The 19,723-nt window shown below is 41.5% G+C and overlaps 1 protein-coding gene across 3 annotated transcripts in view; it reads right to left on the bottom strand.

Annotated features, from left to right (window-relative positions):
* The window catches only part of PLXNA1 (plexin A1), a 394,709-nt gene that overhangs the window by 200,520 nt on the left and 174,466 nt on the right, over nt 1-19,723 (bottom strand). For all 3 annotated transcript variants that reach the window (XM_081078527.1, XM_081078529.1, XM_081078528.1), the window contains one exon: nt 5,914-5,997. In XM_081078527.1, coding sequence (XP_080934653.1) covers nt 5,914-5,997 — 84 coding nt within the window. The remainder of the gene's footprint in view (nt 1-5,913; nt 5,998-19,723) is intronic.

Here is a 19,723-nt window from a genome sequence, read left to right as displayed (position 1 = left end):
CTAGTCGTCTCTGAATTTGACAGCCTTGACACTGTCAACCATGTTCTCCTGAAGCTTTTCTTCCTGACTGATTAGGATGGTGTGGGGGAAAGAGTGGAGACTTTGGAGCTCTGACTTCATCCAGAAGCTGCATGGCCTCTGGCAGCTCGGTTCAACTAATCCCGTCTCTTTATTTGTAAAATGTGTAATATAATCCACCTTGCAGGGTTGCTGCAAAGATTAGAGATAACTTATGTAGAAGAGCCTGGCACACAGCATATGCCCATAAAAATCACAGTGACTATCTTCTTGTAGGACAGAGAACTCTGTGTCTGACACTTCTCAATATGCTGGTCATCTCTATCTCATATGTGCATGTTTAGAATTAAACTGGTGACCTTCCCCAAGTGTGGTGGCTCACTTGAATTTTTCCCTTTCTCTTAAGTATCCTTCTGGACATTCAAGCTCTAATCTCTCTTCAGCTTATAGCCCTTGAAGAACTCCCAACATTGTCCTAAAGGCCACACTTGTCAGCCAGTCATCCAAGGTCCCTTACAATCTGACCCCAACCTACTTTTACAGCTTCACCACCCATTGCCAACTGTCACATGGAGCACCTGAGGTCTCCATCTAGAAGCCCCACCGTCTCCATGTCCTGCTCATTCTCCAAACACAGCTTCCACCAAAAAGGCTTCTTGGCAAGAGCTCCCCTCTTATCCTCCCAGAAACTCCACTGTGTCCCTGTTTCCTGCTTGCGCACACACACGTTCCTCTCATTATTCTTGGAAACATTTACTGGGCACCTAATTCTATACCAGACATGCCATCCCCAGCCTTCGGTGATGAATCACCCTGATGAATCAGACCAGTGAGGACTCTGAGCTCCCAGACCTTCACAGTCTGGAAGAGGAGAAAGCCACAGATGCCAGCAGCCAGAAGATATGTGGCGAGCCACACAACAGGGACACAGGGCCTAGAGGTGTGCAGAAGAGTGTCAGGCGATTCTGCGGGTGCCTGACGGCAGGCCTGCTTTTCTCAGCCGCATCTAACTTCCTATTAGGTATAAGATACTGGCAGAAAAGTGTGAAACCCTCTAAGCACAGCTTGATGAATTCTCACCACTGAACACACCTGTGTAACTAGCACCTTGACCCACCCCACAAGCCCCTACATGGTCGCTTGGTGCCACTACTCCCCCCAAGGTAGTATTACCCCGCTTGCTGACAGCCGGGTGAGTTTGGCTCTGTGTGAACATCATACAGACCCATCCACGGCACATATACTCCTCTCAGTCTGGCGTGTGGTCAGCGTTCTGCTGGTGACAGTTGCCCACACTGCCGCCTCTGACTGCAGCTTATTCTTTCTTGTTCCTGTTTGAACCCCCACTGTGATGATGACCATGACGTATCTATCTTACTGCTGACACTTTGGGGCTATTACGAGTGACGACCATTGTACCATGTTTCTTTTGGAGAACCCAGGGGCACACTGGTGTTGAGTGACCAATGCCAGGTCATGGGGTGTGCCTACATTCAGTTTCAATAGATAATGGATAAAATTTTCCAAGGTGGCTCTGCCAATTTACATCCCAGCCAGCAGTGTCTAAGAGCTTGGGTTAAACCACAGCCTCACCAGCACTTGGTGGTATCCATCGTTCCCATGTCAGACATTCTACTGAACACGGATGGCCTTGTGGCTGTGACTACATTTACCCAATGTATGTGAGGCTGGGCCCCTTTCACATGTTCCTGACGACTGGGCCGTCTTCTCGTGTGAAGTGGAATTCCCTGTATTGAATTCCTCTTCCTCTGAACTCTAGAGCAGCTCCTGTTTTCCTGACAGGCTTGGACTGACACCCCCAGGAACACCAGGCAGGGAGCTATTTAGTGCTGTCACTGAGAAAGCTATAGGACTGGCAGGATCACATGACAGTCCTTCCTTAAGAAAAGAAAACCAGAGTAGAAGCAAAGAGAAAAACAGGAGGACGGCTGACTGCTCACATGTCAATGCTGGGAGGGCGTGCACACTGATGGTCAGGAAACAAGATCTGCATTCTGGGGGAAAGAGCCCCAAATACAGGAAGAACACACATATTTCCAAGTTTCTCCCTGCCTCAGTCTTTGAAACTAGACCCACAAAATGACCTCACCACTCTGCAGGTGCTGAGTTTGGAAAAAATGAGACCACTTTTACAGAACTGGCAGGTCTTCTGGACACAGGCAGCTGGCTCTCAGGCACCCTCCCAAGGGGGGTCCTCTACAACTTCCCCCTCCCAAAGTGCATTGTGAGTTTTGTGACACAGGAACCACAACTGTCTGAACCATCTCTGGACATTTAGCAGAATTAATGAATGGCTATGCATTTATTAAAGAAGGGGAAAGAGGATGGAAACAATATGAGAGAGAACTGAATACTTCTATCTCAGTTACTTTTACACAAATGACCACTCATTCCCCAAATAATTGGCAGGTTAATCTTAAAATTCCAGTTTCAAAGATAAGGGAACAGAAGCTACAGATTTTAAACAACTTGCTCAGAGTCACAGGCTGTTAAATTATTGAGGCAGAACTAGGACTGAGGTCTACTAGACTCCAAAGTTCCCTTCAACCCCCACTCTATTTGGCCCCAGAGCTGAAGGCTGGAGAGTGGTCAGCTTACTAGCTGTCAAGGTCTAGTTCAGAGACATTCAGCACCAATGTTTCTTCTCGAAGACAATAAACGTGCTGGTTCTGAAGGGGCATAAGTCACCCTTAGCCCCATGATAGCTGAATCCAGGTGTGGTGTGGATGGAGCTCATTCCTAGTTCTTTGGTTTCCTACAGAAAATCACAAAGTGGCAGCTGAGCAAAGGCTCTGGAGACCCGTTAAGATGGCAAGAGGTTCACAGGTAGTAGAGAGCTTTACCCTCCTGGGCTGTATGCCCAACATATGGAAATGGAAATGGCCTTGTTCTCTAATACTCTCAGACATGTGAGCGACACCCAGTATGAGCAGCACATGGTCCCACACTGCTTTTCACAGAGCCCTCTTCTACCCATGTATACTAAATGACCAGTGGGTGCCATTGCAGTCATCTGAGAAAAGCCTGTCCTGGAGAATGGGCCATCCTCGAAGATAAAACCCATCTCAGCACGTATACATGTGTGTTTGCATGCACACACATCCATTAAATCCGAACCTGAAGCATTATGACTTGAAACAGAATCCCCAATACCACTGTACACTCGAGAGTGCAGCCAGTACTCACTGGGCACCTAGCATCTGCAAATACTTTTACAGAGGTTACCATGTCTAATGGCCCCGTCAACTCCCTGAAGAAGGCAATAGTGTCTCCACTTTACAGATGCAGAAGCTGAGATGTGAGGAGGTGTAAGGGCTGCAGAGCGCAGTGACACAGAGCTGCGTGCAGACCCAGATCTATCATTCACCAGCGTTGCCCTCAGATTCATAGCTTGTGTGTGTCAACACCATGTCTGGGATGTGCTTCCAGATGCCATAAGACCCTCACAAAGCCCCTGTGCCCCCAGCAGCTCACTGCTCTCTGTGGTAAAACAGAAAACACTACTCAAAAAGATTACAAAGCACAGGAGCCCTACAAAATATGATTTCCACTCTCAAGAATAATCATCTAGGGAATAAATACTGCAGCACAAAAGGGTCAACGAGTCTCCTCCCCCTCAAAAATGAGTCTGAATTCTGTGTGGGCTTTGCCTACCTGGCAAGTACAATGGGCCAGCACTCCAGGCTAGTGTTCTCTAGGTGAAAGGACAGCAGGGTTCCAGTCGGGAGGCCTGCGGACGCACCAAGGCTCCTCCTAGAGCCTAGGCCTGTGCCTCCCCTATCCCAAACTTCTTTCACCTGTGACCAAACATCCACCTGTGTGGGGTAGTCGAGGATGATTCAGCATCTGTTACAAGTTTCCCCCTGAACAGTTTTCCACCATCAATTTCAAAACTTAAAAGGAAATGGAAACAACAACAACAAAAAGAAAAAAAAAAGAAAAGGAGCTTGATGATTGGAAGGCCCTGAAGCTATGTGTACCGAAGCTGAAATGTCAAGGTCTGAGAATATTCAACAAATGAAAGCAGAATTATATAAAAGCAACAGCTAATAAAAGAGATTGTTAGATACTGTGTTTCCATCCTCCCAACCATTACAGGAATAAAATTATCCACGGAGAAAATGGAAAACTTTTTTCAAAACTGATACAATTAAGGCTCCGACTGCACTTCCTTGATCCCCTTTCTCCAGCTTCCCTCCACTCCCCACCTCCCTCACCAATCTCCAGTTATTGGGATGTTGGAGATACCTTCCTTCTTTGTATTATCACCAGCAAAATGCTAGTGTTTAAGAGTCAGAAAGGAGATCTTTTGCACCTTCTTTAGGAAGCGTTCAGTAACTGTTCACAATCATGTAGGTAAACCCCATCCAAAAAAAAAAAAAGCCTCCATCTTCATATACAAGGAGTTTGGACTTCACTTTATGATGATTGGGGAAGACCAGATGAGAAAGAAGGGCTCATCCGAGACAATGTCCTTTCCTACAGCAAAGCAGAGAACTGGTTTTAAGAAGGAGAACTAGAATAGAGATGAGAGAAGAGAGTGACAAGGGGAAAACAGATTTTAGGGAAGAAAAAAATGCTGTGAGGCTACTTCTCTTCCACCCCAAACAGACACATGCACACATGCTTCTAGGAGCCAAATGTGGAGAAGAGAATGCAAGAGGAGCATAGCAGGAGACCACAAAATTGCACACATAATTTTTTAAAAATCTGTGCTTATGAACATATGGGCAATTGTGATAATTAGAGCTATGGCTGGTGGAATTTTTTCACCCTTTTCCAGGATCTCAAATCACAATTTTTGTCATTACAGCTATAGTTACACCTGGGCAGGAGGCTGTTCCAGAAAATATTTGCTTGTTAAGGGCTACCTCTGTAGGCAGCTCGGGGTACCCTGCCAACCCTGGGACCACAGGCTGTAACCATCAGTATATACTTCTTGTTCACATCACACTTCTGGCCATCCCATAAACACCCCAAAGAGGGTGGACAGGAGGTGGTGTCCACGGAGCAGGGAGGAACCTCCCTCCTGTCCCCACTGCCTGGAAATCTAGAAATCCACGTTTCTGCCAGGCTCTGGTGTGGCATGCCACAGGAGAAAACCCCTATGAAAATCAAGCCCCTCAAGCAAACTGTCAATTTCAAAGCTCTAAACCGTGACAAACCATTCTTGAAGATTTGCCTGCAATAAACTGATGGCTCGGGTTGCTTGGCATGCTGTCTCAGGCAGGAGGGAAAACAATTTTTTTTTTACCCTCCCAACCGTCCCCTCCCACGTTTTAAGTCGTTTCTTTGAGAAATCTGTCATGATCAACAAATTAACCCTCCTCCAAAAGTAGGCAACTTAACAAATGAATTTTCAAGAATTGTTGTTGGCTTAAGAAAAAGGAAAGATGATGTGTCTCTGAATCTCATTCATTTCAAAGACTTATCCTTAGAAAAGTAATGTGTGTAGCCTGGTGCACTTTGATCTCCCTGATTTCCAGGAGAAAATCAATAATACAACTTTAATATATTTGTATAACAAGACTTCACACTATTATTATTTTTATCCAATGCAGCTTAACTATAAAAGTGAGAAAGGTATACTGGGTCTCAGCACCGCCCTGTGGTGAAATGATTTTTTTCTAAAATTGAACAATAACAGAGCCAGCCACATTCAACAAAAAGCGGGCCAATTAAAAAGCAATTATCTCTGTGATTGCAACTTGTTGAAAGGTTGGGGATATGGTGCTTCCTGTGGAGTACAAGAGGGTGTGTCCACAGGGTGACTGGCTTTTGGGGCAAATGGGCACTGAAGCCTGTGGGCTCCTCTCTCTTCAATGGTGTCTTTAGGATCTGACCCCCCAAAAGGCAGCCAAGCCCCAGCCTTACCTTCTTCTCAATGCGCCCCAGTTGCTCTTTATAGAAGGTGTCACGGTGTCTCAGCTCTGCCTCTTGGCTCTCCAGCTCCCTGGCCTAGTTGGAAGAGAACAAAGCCCATGTTAACCAGAAACAGTGGAGCTGGGCTGGGGCTGCAGGGAGAAACCCATGATGATTTCTGTTCACAGCGACATTAATAATGAGAAGAATAGTGATAATAAAAAACCAATGCTATGCCAGATCGCTTACATAACTTGTGTTTAACTTTCACCACAAGCCTTCTAGCTAGGTCATCGCTACAGCCATTTCGCAGGTGACAAGCACTAACATTTACTGAATGCTCACTATGTGCCAAGTACTGGTCCAAGTGGTTCCCACTGATTCTTTCGTTTGACCTTTGGAATTTCTCCAAAACGTAGGTAGGATTATGATCCCTTATTATAGATGAAGAAACAGAAGGGCTAAGTGTTCATCCAAAGCTCATAGCTACAAGGGAGGAGCATGGGTTTGGATCTCAGCAGACGCAGGGCCTCGCCGAGGAGCTGCATTACCTTGAGGCCACACGGTCTAGAAGGGCCAGAGCTATTCTCTGGCCATGGGGTCCTCACACATGGCACCACACCAAGCCACTGACACACACTAAGCTGTAAAAGGCAGGGCTGCCAAAATACCCTTCTTCTGGTGAGGTAAACTACCTGCCTCAGGTGTCAGGGGTCTGAAAAGTGAGCAGCAACAGAACCGCAGAATCCTAGAGCTAGAGGGGACAGCTGCTGCCTTAACCCACCTGATGGGGAACAAGCAGAAGTGCTGGCGCACACAGCCAGGACCCTCTCTCACCACCACACGTAGGCGGAGAGGCTTAGTGAACCAGGACAAGGAATGTGGGACCAGCAGACCTGGGGCTGAATCCACCCCATCCTTAACTAGCTGGGTGACCTCAAGTAATTTCCTAACTCACGTGTAATACATACGTGGAATAGAAGTGTCTCACAGGACTGTGCAGAGGTTAAGAAAAAAACCCACAGACCAGGGCATGGACACTGCAGTCCATCACAGTGGTCACTATAGGAACACCTGCATTAGGGCAAAATAGAGTCTGAGAACTCTGGAGAACCGGATTGGTGCTTGTAGCAGGAATAATGCCATCTGCTTGCCGTCTGCCCTCTGCTAAGGGCTGAGAGGATTCCTTCTGTGTGGGGACAGAGCCAGGAGTGCAGTTTCCAGGCTCTCGGCCTCACGTGGAAAGGTGCTGGCTCAGGTAGTAAATGGCCATCAACTGTGATTGGATGGCCATCAACTGTAGCTAGTTGGCCGTCAGCTGTAACCAGGGAGCCATTGGCCACTAATATAACTGCCGTGGCTACGCTAGCAGGAAAATGGGGGCTAGCAAGAAGATGGTGGCTGGGCTAGCAAGAGCGGGTTGCAGTTAGCATGGCGGATTGCAGCTAGCTAGTGAGGTTTGTTGGCAGAGACAAATGGATGGCGGGTAGCAGATTGTGTGGCTCCTGCTTCCTGTGTCTCCAACCCAGTCGCCAGCAAGACTATAGAGGTATGACTCCCCTACCTATGGCTCCGTGGGTGTTCCTTTTTGGCCTCACCATATCCTGCATTCTTCTGTGGGGAGCGGGAGCTGAGACCCCGCATGCCGCCCTGCGTGACATTGTGTCACTTAATTCTCATGACCCCACCTCAATGACTGAGGTGGACCATGAACCTAAGTCAATGTGACTTTTGAGTTCTGTGCTTCTTCCTTCAAATGACACTATGGTAACAGCCGTGGGTTTAAACTGTTCGAAAACACCACGTAGAACAAGAATCTGTATTTTTGAAAGTTTATTTCCTTGACAATGCTACCGCCCTTGGCATGAACTCTTTCTGAAACCCCAACGGGGGTGGGAGGGAGGGGTAATGAGGAGCCGATCACACGACATGCCTGAGGAAATGGTTGGGTTTAGAAGACCACACTGCTCCCAGGAAAATGCCAGGCCGGCAAGGGCTCAGCAACAGGCCGAGCACCTGAGAACCGAGTTCTAACACCAGCTTAACACTGAGTGGCATATAAGCTCGAGCAAGCTGCTAGCCTTTTCGTGTATATTTTCTCCTTACCTGTGGAATGGAGAAAGGAGTAGCAACGTGGCTCCTGAGGCCGCTGTAGAATATCTAAAAATGCCAAGAAGGCTTCTGGTATGCCTGTGGAATGCCAACACTTCAAAAAAGCTAAATTCAAACAGTGAGACTGAATGCTGGGGATTTATCACAACATTCTTCAAAGCATGATGCTGAGGCATGTCCCAGGAATGAGAGCACGGCTAACCTGTGCTGAATCCTTAGCAGCCAGCACTTAACCGTTAACTATTCCTGGTACAATCAGAAGCTGGTCTGATACAATGAATGAGATACAAACACCTGGATGTCAGTGCTTGGCCCAGCACACGCACATGATGATTTGATTTTCTGAATGAAGGTGGGCATCAGACAACACTGGTCACTCTACATAGCTGCTGCAGTCCAGTATCTGCTTCCCAGCACCCACAATAGGCCAAGCAGCAGGAATCTCTCAACATGACCATGACATCAGGGAGGAACAGACAGGTTTCAGTGACTGATTCAGTAATTGTCTATCATGTGCCAGATACTATCGTAAAGGGGCTGGAGACACAAAAGAGAAAAGAGAGAGAGTTTCTGCTCCCATGGAGCTTAGATCCCAGTGGGAGAGACAAATGTATGAGCAGATAAATCAGATAATTTCAGAAGAGGTATGTGCTGGAGAGACCACAGACAGAATAACTTGTGGGGTAGCAGGTTGCTATTTTCTCTAAGGAGATTTCCAAAACAATCTTCTGGGGAAAAAACACTGAATAAAGTATGTTGTCTCCAATACAAAGGTAAAATGTTACCATTACGAAGATCTTCTCAGAGGATTACAGTCTTTGAATTGGGGATTGAAAGGAATCTTTAGTGATTTTGTCAAGGACTTCCTCCAGTCAAGAGAGCACAGTGAGTTCACACTTTGATGCATCTACTCTGCTCCTAACACATAGCAAGGGCAGATAAGAAATAAGAACACAACACCAAAAAGACATGGCCAGGCTCAAAAATAAGATAAAATGTCCAACAAAATAGAAATGTAAAGCAGTAGGTAAGGCTGAAGCCAAAAGAGGCAACTGGAACAAACCCTGCTCCACAGAGGTGGGGGACTGGAGCCAGGTTTGCCACCCAGAGACTAGAGCTCCCCTAGAATAGGAAGCTGATGAAAAAAATTCCTCAAGACTCCCATGTAGGGCATGGTTTTCAGTTTGCTTGAATCTAGGTTCAGCCCAGAGGCCATGGTCGCAGCCTGAACAAATGAACCAAGCACCCCTGGCTCAGGTCCCTGCCCTACAGCACCACCAGGACCACTGTGGAAAAAGGTCTCAGAAGGCCACAATCACACCTGGCCCTGCACTTGGGTGCAGGTGTAGGCAACCACAAAAATGCTGCACATGGAGAAAAGAAATGAGGAAAAAAACAAAGGGAAGCAAAACAAAGCAAATATCAAAATTTCTACTCAAAACAAGCCTACAAACTCATCCCAAATATGTGCAGAAATGTAATGCTTAGCAGGACTACCAATAAAATCAGCAAGTGGAAAATGAGTACACTCTAGATTAAATTTATTTTATGAGACATTATAACCAAAAATTTTTTAAAAACTTTATTATGCAAAAATTTAAACACAGTACAGGATAATATAATTAAACCCCAGATAGCCATCACTAAGCTCCAAAAATTACAAACTAAAGGAAATCTTGTTTTACCTATACTCCCCACCTTCTCCCTCTCCCCAAATTTCTTACAGCAGATCATTTCATCTGTACAATACATTTCAATGTATTTGTCTAAAAGATATGGACTTTTATTTTCCTAAACAAACAAATGGTAACCGATATTTCCTAAACAAATGGTAACCGATATTACCATTGCATACCAAAATAATAATAATAATAATAATAATAATAATAATAATAATTTTTTAACATCATCAAATATTCAGCCAGTGTTCAAATTTCCAACTGATAAAAGATCTTTAAAATATATATTTTAGGTGTTCAAAAGATATGTGAAGGAATGACTTCTGATCAAAAAAGAAGAAATTATGAACTTGGAACAGGCAAACCCAAAACCAGATAAATGTTATAAATTTAGATTTCTTCAAAGTGAAAAATAAAATGGACAAACCCTTAGCTGAGGACAAACCCTTAGGACAAACCCTAAGCTGAGGGCAGTAAGAGAGCAATTAGCAAACTAATATAATATAGCCATAATGTTGCAATGAAAGACAAAGACAAAAAGAATGAAAGAGGAGTCTGTCATTCTTGACTGTTATTTCAGAAGAATAGCATGAGGAAGAGAAAGTGGAGAAAAAAGAGAAGGGAAGGAGAAGAGGGGAAGGAGGAGGAGGACAGATGTTGCAGCAGAAGGCAAGTTAGAGGAAGGGGAGAGTGGGGAGGATTAAGATGAAGATGAGGTGGGGGGAGAGAGCAAGAGATAAGCATCAGGAGAAAGATGGGGAGGTTGGAGGAAAACGAGGGGAGGAGGAGAGGGTGTAAACAGAAAACACCAATTAAAATGATATGAATTAGTATATCAGTTATCATAATAAACGTGGTAGGCCAAGTGTAGGGCCAGCTAAGATGGAACCCTTTGATCCTCCTGATATTCATGCTGTGGTGCAATACCCCAGCCCCCCCTTGAATTTGGGCTGCGCCTAGTGACTAACTTCTGAGGCATAGAATATGGCAAAAGTGATAGGATGTCACTTTCTAATTGCCGAAGACAGTGGTTTCTGTCTTGCTCACACTCTGTCCCTCGCTCTCTCTTGCTTGCTCACACTGATGGAGACACCTTCATGGTAAGGAACTGAGCCAGCAATGAACTAAATCCTGCCACGTGAGGAAACATGGAAGTGGAGCCTCCCTGAGCTCAGTCCTTACATGAGACCATGGCCGGACAGCACCACAAGGGCAGTCTGTAAGAGACCTTGAGGCAGAGGCACTAGCCAAGCCAGACCGACAACCCTGACCTACAGAAACTGTGAGAAAATACACACTTATTGTTTTAAACCACTAAATTTTATAATCTGTCATTTAGCAACAGGTATCTAATACAAAATGTGAATCAATTAGTCTCACTCTTAAAAGTAAAAAGATTATCACTTTGGATAAGAGAAAGAAAAAGAAAATCCAACTATATTATACTTAAAAGAGACTCAATCCCCCATACTAGAGGCCTTACAGAACAAAAGAAAACCCTTCACTGGTAAATACAGACTGCAATGTCTACTATTTTGTTTACACAAAAGGATGAGCATTCAAACTAAGATTTTAAAACACACATACAAGAACAAAAAAGTAATGACCTACCCTAAAAAAAAATACTCACTAGAACCAGATGTAGCAATGGCACAGATGTTAGAATTAACACATAGGGACTTTAAAATAATTCTGATTAATGTGTTAAAGAATCTAGTAAAAAATGGTAGATACCATGTGTAAAGAGAGGGAGAATGTCCGCAGGGAAATGGACACTATCTGGCCTCCATTATTTATGATAAAAAAATCATCTGTTGATTTTATTGAGGGTCCCTTTTATGTGGTAAGTTACTTTTCTCTTGCTGCTTTCAAAATTCCCTCTTTGACTTTGGCCTTTACAGTTTATTATATGCCTAGCTGTGGATCTCTTTGAAATCTCATGGCACACAGCCCTACACATATATATGGCATTCTAGATTCCCAGGAATATGTCAGAGCTTTTCAAAGCTTTCTACAGACATCTCATTCTCTAGCTCTTCTTTTTAAACTTTTGGGTTACCCGCTTGTTTGCCTGAACTGTTATCCACCTCCTCAGGCAGCTGTGATGCTCAGCAATTGCCTCTGATTATTCTGACACAAGACCCCTGGGAAAAGGCTGTTTCCAATGGACAACGTCTCAATGTCAAATAAAGACAGCCTTTCAAGTGGGGTCTTCCACAGAACCAGCAGATAGGAAAAATACTGGCAGCTCTCTAGGAATGGGGCTTTGAGTAACTCCAGTCCTTTTCTGCCCTGTCCAGTGATTGCCAGGCTGCTGGTCTTTACAATGATTGAGGCTGATGGTTTTTCAGATTACTGCTTAATAATGTTCAGAGTTCTGAAAAAAATAGATTCTGACCATTTTCATTGCTTTTATGGGAGAGGCTTTTCAGAGGTTCTTATTCCGCCATTTTCACTGACACTATCCAAAACTATATAATCGAATCAAACAGAAATGCTAGAAATAAATTTCTAACATGGTATGACATGAAATCATGGGTTTATTAGCAGACTGGATAGAGCAGAAGAAAGAATCAACTTGAAAACAAATCATTAGAAATTATTTAAATTTAAACACAAAGAAACAAAGCATGAAAAATAAAAAAGAACAGGGCACCCAATATCTATACGACAATATTAAAAGATATAGCATACATTTAGTTGAAGAAGAGAAAAATGGGGCAAAAGGATGAAGAGATAAAGGATAAGAATTTTCCAAAATTAATTAAAGACAACAAATAACAGATCTGAGAAGCTCAGAAAATTCCCAAGCGGGATGCTTTCATAAAGTTCTTAAATAATTCTTGAAGTAATGGGATTTTTTTGAAACAGACTGTTGTAAGTTTATTAAAAAGTAATTTCTAGAGCAACCACTAAAAAAATGACAAAAAACGTATAAATTAAAAGTAAATGGAGGAGATAAAATAGAATTCTAAAATATATTGATTCATCTCAACCTTCTACCCCCCAAAAAACCTGCAAGAAAATAGCAACAGAGAAACAAAGAACAGACGGAACAAACAGAAATTACAAGGTGTGATCAAACAATAGATGAATGTTTAAATAAAAGATACATTGCCATGAATCCCACTCAAAACACTCCCCCTCACTTCAAAAACACTCATCCCATCGTTATTGCTACTTTCTGAAGCAGTTCTGCAAGTCCTCTTTCATGAGTGTCTTTAGTTGCGGTCATGACCGCCTCGATGTCCTGAATTGATTCAAAACGTTTACCTTTCATGGTCATTTTGACTTTGGGGAAGAGCCAGAAGTCGCATGATGCCAGATCTGGTGAATAAGGGGGATGAGGACACACCGTAAGGTTTTTATTTGACAGAAATTGCCGTATACCACAAGTGATGTGTGACAGAACATTGTCGTGATGGAGGATGATTTACAGCACACTTTAAATACACCTTCTCTCAACTGTAGCTCATATCTGACTGACTGCACCAAACAAGTTGAAACTTGTCACACACTGTTACTTAAGGTTTGACTCACCACTTCCCATATTGAAGATCCCTGCCTTTCCGTTGGATGGCATTGGGCAGCAGCATTCACTGTATTTTTTGATCATACCTCTTAAATATCGATGATAAATTTAAATCCAATCACATCAATAATGACATTAAATATAAACAGACTTAACCCCTTGTATTAGTGTCCTATTGCTGTTGTAAGAAATTACTGATTGCTGTTGTAAGAAATTGCTGTTGTAAGAAATTAAGTTAAAAGCCATTAAGTTAATGGCTTAAAACAACACAAATTTATTCTCTTAGCAGTTGTAGAGGTCAAAATTCTCAAATAGATCTTATTTGGCTAAAATCATGATGTTGGCGGGGCTGTATCCTTCTGGATGCTCTAGAGAAGAATCTAATCTATTCCCTTACTTGTTTTAGCTTCTAGAGGCTGCCTGCATTTCTTGGCTCATGGCCCCACATCACCCAGATCTCTGTTACCATCATCACCTCTCCTCTGTCATTCCATCTCTGTCTTTCCCTAATAAGGACCCTTGAGATTACATTGGACCCTCTTGGATAATAGAGAATAATATCTCCATTACATATCCTTAACTTAGTCACATCTGCAAAGCACCTTTTACCATGTAGAAGAACATAATCACAAGTTCTGGGGATTAGGACGTGGACATCTTTGGGGAGGCAATTATTCTGCCTACCCCAATGAAAAGGTAAAACTCTAACTATATATTATTGATAACAAAATACATTTTAAATATAAAGACAAACAAGTTTTTCAAAAAGAAAAACGATATATTGTGTGAACACTAAGTGAAAAAAAACTGGTATAGATATATTAAAATTAGATAAAGGATAATTCAAAACAAAAAATATTACCAGATATAAAGAGACATAATCCTAATCATAAAAGAGACAATTATTCAATAAGAAATAACAATTCTAAATGTGTATGTACCTAATAACAAAATTCCCAAATACATAAAGCAAATTTGACAAACTAAAAAAGAATTTAAACAAATCCACAATCTTACTTGAAAACTTTAACCTCTCTCTCTCAAAATATTGACTGAGCAACTAGACAAAAAACAAAAAAATCAACAAGGATATGGAAGATATGAAAAATATTTTCATCCAACATGACTTACCTGACATTTCCAGAATACTACATCTAACAACTGCAGAATACACATTCTTCCCAAGAGAACATGGAATAGTCATGAGATAGTCTATATCCTGGCTTACAAGAGATGAAACATATGAAACCAAGTAACTATCTTCTATGACCACAAAAGTATTAAATTAGAAATTAATAACAGTAGAACACCTAGAAAATCCTCAAATGTTCAGAGATTAAACATATTACTAAATAGTCCATGATTCCTAACCAGGAAGAAAATTCGTCCTTAAAGAGACTTGGAAATGACAGAGATGATGGAATTAGTAGATGAGAACTTTAAAATAGCTATTATAAATATGTTCAAGGATTTAAAGAAAAATGTGAACATAATGAGATAAATGGTAACTATCACAAAGAACCGAGTAGAATTTTGAGAGCTGAAAAGTAAAATATTTGAAATGAACGGCTGAAAATGTGAATGCTACCTCAGTGACCTGTGGAACAATTATCAACTGGTAATACATATGTAACTAGATTCCTGGGGGAGGGAGATGGTAGTGGGAAAGTATTTGAAAAACCATGAATGAAAAATTGCTATATGTGTTAAAAAGTATAAATCCACAGATCCAAAAATTTGACAAAATAACCAATAAATACAATATGATGAATGCTTTAATAGAAACATACAAACTGTATACCTACAATGTTTTAAGAATATATAATTTTCTTTGATTTACAAAACAATCCAAAGCAAGCGAAACAAAAAACCTTACCCTAAAGAATTTCACTGTCCATATGCCTTCACTGATTAAGTTTATCAATTATCTAAGGAAGAAATCATACCATTTCTATGCAAACGCTTTTAGCAAATAGAGGAGGGAACACTTTCCAACTCATTTTATGAGTCTATTATAACAGTAAACATGACATGGGCATTACAAAATGTGCAAACCCATATTACTCAAAGAAAAGAGAAGATCTAAAAATCCTTTTAAAAAATCAGCAAATCAATTCTATCAATATGTAAAGCAGATAACACCCCAGGATCAAATGTCAGGAGTCCAAGGTTGCTTTAGCATACAACTATCAATCAACATACTCATTACATTAACAAATGAAAGGAGGAAAATTATATGCTCCTTTCAAATAGATGCAGGAAAAGCATGACAAAATACAACAAGCATTTCTGAAAAAAAAAAAAAAAAACTAAACAAAACAAAACACTTCCAGTAAACCAGTAATGGAAGGAAATTTCCTTAACTTGATGAAAGCCATGGACAGAAAACCTATAGGTATTATAATTATTGATGAAATACTGAACGCTTATCTCCTAAGACTGTAGGAAAAAAGTTAATAATGATTTATAAGATTTAAATAATAAAATCGACAAGATTGATCTAATAAACGTATTTCTAGAATCTCTACTGCCAAAAGGAGCATTTACATTCCTTTTTAAGTTAACTGGGACATTTGCAAAAATCAATCATTCTTTTAGGTTACACTGACAAAAATAAACAAATTTCAATGTATCAATATCATATAGAAAACTTCTCTGATGAAAACATAATTAAATTACAAATCAATAATTAAAAAGATGATTAAAAATGGGCTTGGTAATATGCCTTCCTAAATAACTCACAGGCTATGAGAAAATAACAACAGAAATTTCAAAATTAGAAAAAAATGAAAGTTGTACATTAAAAATATATGTAACATAGCTAATGAGGTATCTGAGAGGTAAGTTAATGGCCTTAAGTGCTTTATTTTTAAGGAATGGGACAAACAAAAAGATTCCTCATTTCACGTATGAATAAAGTACGACTCAGATTAAGTGACTTGCACAAGATCACTCAGATGTAGGGCTATGAACACAGGTTCCCCAATTCCCAGTTCACCAACCTCACAATATTTTAGGACCTGAACTATGTTTTGATAATGTAAAATTACTGATTGACCATCAAACTGGATGCCTCTAAAACCATGTATTGTAACAGTGCTTCTCAAATGTTTAAAGCACATTTGAATCATCTGGGATTTTGATAAAATACGGATTCTGAACTATAGGTCTGGGATGGACCTAAGATTACTCATTTCTAAAAAGCTACTAGGTAATGTTACTTTAGGTAACAAGGTACTAGATCACACGTACGGAAAGATAAATGATGGTTATAATGACATCTCAAAGACCCTGCAAGATCTATGATGAGTCTAAATTATGTTCACACAACCCTTCCTTTAAATTAATAATAATGTATTCTAATTTTAGAGTAGTGGTTTAACAGAACAGGCTTCAGAGTTAGAAAAAAAACTAGATTTGAATACGAGGTCTGCCCGTTTTCTAGTGACCTTGGTCCAGTCAGAATTTCTATAAGCTTCAGTTTCCTAATCTGTATAATGGGGAGATTAATACTACCTATATTTCATGAGGTTGTGAAGTTAAATGAGATTATGCACATAAAGCATTGAATGCAGTATCTGGTACACTGTAGTTTTTTAAAAATAAATGGGAGCCAAGAATGATTACATGATATTAAAAGGGTTATTGATAAACATTCAACCAGAAAATATACCTAATTCATAACCATAATGGATAGCAGATTTTTAAGGTAAAAAGGCAAATCTCAAAGACAAATATAACCGTGAGAAGATCTGAGATAATCTCTGTCCTTGAACTGATACCAAGATGCTCTGAGATGCTACGTCAACTTCCCTCTCATATAGGCAAGTATCAGTGTTCATATACCATAAACACACCCTTTTAAAATCTACACTTCAGTGGTTTTTAGTATATTCATTAGGTTGTGCAACCATTACCACCATCTAATTCCAGAATATTTTCATCACCCCAAAAAGATACTCTGTGTCCATTAGCAGTCATTCCTCATTTTCCCCATACCCACCCTCTAAATGTCCAAATGGGTAAAAAAATGTAATATATCCACACAATGAAATATATTCAAGCATAAAAATTATTGAAGCACTGATACACTCTACAACATGGATGAACCTTGAAAACATTATGCTAAATGAAAGAAGTCAGACACAAAAGGCCACATGTTATGTGATTCCACTTACATAAATATCCAGAATATAAAATAATCCATAGAGATTAAAAAGCAGAGTCGTGGTTTCCAAGGGCTGGGGGAGGGGAGAATGTGGACTGACTGCTAGGGGGTACCGGGTTTCTTTTTGGGGTGATGAAAATGTTCTAAGCTTAGTTTGTGGTGATGACTGCACAATGCAGTGCATATACTACACATCATTGAGTTGTATAGTTTCAATGGGTGATTTTTTTAAAAGTCTAGCAGCCACCTGACACTATACACAGTTGTTACAACATTATTGACTATATTCTGTATGCTGCACTTTACATCCCCATGACTATTTTGTAACTACAAATTTGTATTTCTTAATCCTTTCACCTTGGTGAAAAAGGTAAATGGATGGTTTTATGGTATATGAATTATATATCAATAAAGATGTTAAAAATCATAGGATTACAAAGGAAACCAATTATACTGAAATAAAGTTATCAAAATGTTAAGGAAAAAAAAAAGGCTTGAGGCTGGGAGACCAGTTAGAAGGCCAATGCAGTAATCCAGGTTAGAGAAGATGGCGTGGACCTGAAAAGAGGCTGGTGGGGGTGGGGAAAGCGTCCCACAGAAGATTGCCCAATACATACAAGGATGGAGGCAGGGAAACACAATGACTACCCCAGGCTCCTGGCCTGAAAATGGGAAACGATATCCACCTGGGCTGTGAAGGCAGCTGACATAGTGCACCTGTACTTATACGTACATAGCTACATATATTCACCCAGTGAACGTGCTGTTTAGCACATAGATATGCTTACATAAACTGCTGAGGATTGCCAGATACCAGCTTGCACTGGGTATGAAGTTGTGGGTATACAGAGATGCGTTCCAAAACAACAAATTGTGTGTTTGCTGGTCTATTTACCAGCCTGTACCCCTTCTAGACTGTAAATTCCTGGAGGTCAGGGGCATGGTTGTGTTTGCTGCCTTATCCCCAGGATCACACAAGAAACATTTTCTGAAAGAACAAAATGAATCATGTTATTGGGAAGTTGATTTGGGGGGAAGAGAGATGCTAATCATTAAGAAGACAGTACACTGTGACAGCTACGAGCTTGGCTTCAGATTCTGGCTCTAACAATATTTGCCACAAGACAGTGGATTCTCTGAACCTAGGTTTCCTCATACGGTTGCCACAAGAGTTTGCTGCTATGTTGCCCTGATGTAGGGGTCCTGGGAGTGCCTGGGTGTGTCTGCTGTGGACCTAAAGAAGACTTATCCCCAAAGAATCCAGCCCTGTCTTGCCCAGCGTAGACAGGTGCACACTGTTCCACAGGGTCAGCGCAGTTCAGGAGGTACACTGCAGCTTATCACAGGAATGCAGAACTTCAGGCATTCCTTCACTGACTATCAAATGGGTCCTGTCCAGGTAAGAGTGGGGAGGGTCAGAGCTGTGTAGGACTGTTGACCCCAAGACCAAGTCCCAGCTCCTTAGAATCCATGGAGAAATCAGGAGAGGCCACTTCTCTAGGATTACCTTCCTAAATTTTCAAAACCACCTACTGTGCAAAGAGGGCAACTCCGCAATGTGCTGTGGAGAGGGAGTGCTCAAAGCCACGTTTTTATTCCTCACTACTCGATGCACATTTTCTAAGAGTCACTGATGCCTCACAGAAATCTTTGAAGAAACATTCTATTACAAGACCATCTGCTGAAATATCATAGGCTCTCTATGCAGCCCCCATTTCCTTTTATTACCAGGGAAATGAAAATGAAAATGTTCCCATTCTGAAGGCTTGTGTCTGCTCATGCTGCTTCCTTCCCAGGTTCCACCCACGGGCTGCAGAGCTGAGACACCCATCCGTAGTGTGGACACGGTGCCCACATCCAGAGGACAAGAAAATGGAGGCTTCGGGTGCGAGGGATCACAGGACAGAGGGCCTTCAAAGCAGCAGAGGCCTGCTGTCCCCCCATAGCCCAAGTAAGAAAAGAACAAGACCACAGGGAAGGAGACAATGGAAAATGCTCAGTGCTGGTTAACTGTGATGCATTTGATCCATGTTCTCTGCAGCCTTCCTTTCTCTTATCAAAGATTTCTGTGAGGCATCAGTGACTCTTAGAAAATGTGCATCGAGTAATGAGGAACAACACCTACATACTGGGCAAAAAAACCACAATCTTGGTTATAAAGGAAACAAAAAGCAGAGTAGTGGTTTGTTTCAACTGTTTGTTTCAACAGTGTTGTGAAACAAACAGGGACAAGTCACTAAAAGCAACAGTGACCATTCATTAACAGTTAATAAATAATTACCTAAGTGCTCCTCTAATTTACAGAACAGCCCAATGGGGCAGAAAACTATT

The sequence above is a fragment of the Rhinolophus hipposideros genome, assembly GCF_964194185.1.
Source record: "Rhinolophus hipposideros genome assembly, chromosome: 17".
NCBI classification, from domain to species: domain Eukaryota; kingdom Metazoa; phylum Chordata; class Mammalia; order Chiroptera; family Rhinolophidae; genus Rhinolophus; species Rhinolophus hipposideros.
Note: the sequence above shows the minus strand (reverse complement) of the source record. Positions and strands in the feature narration are given on the sequence as shown.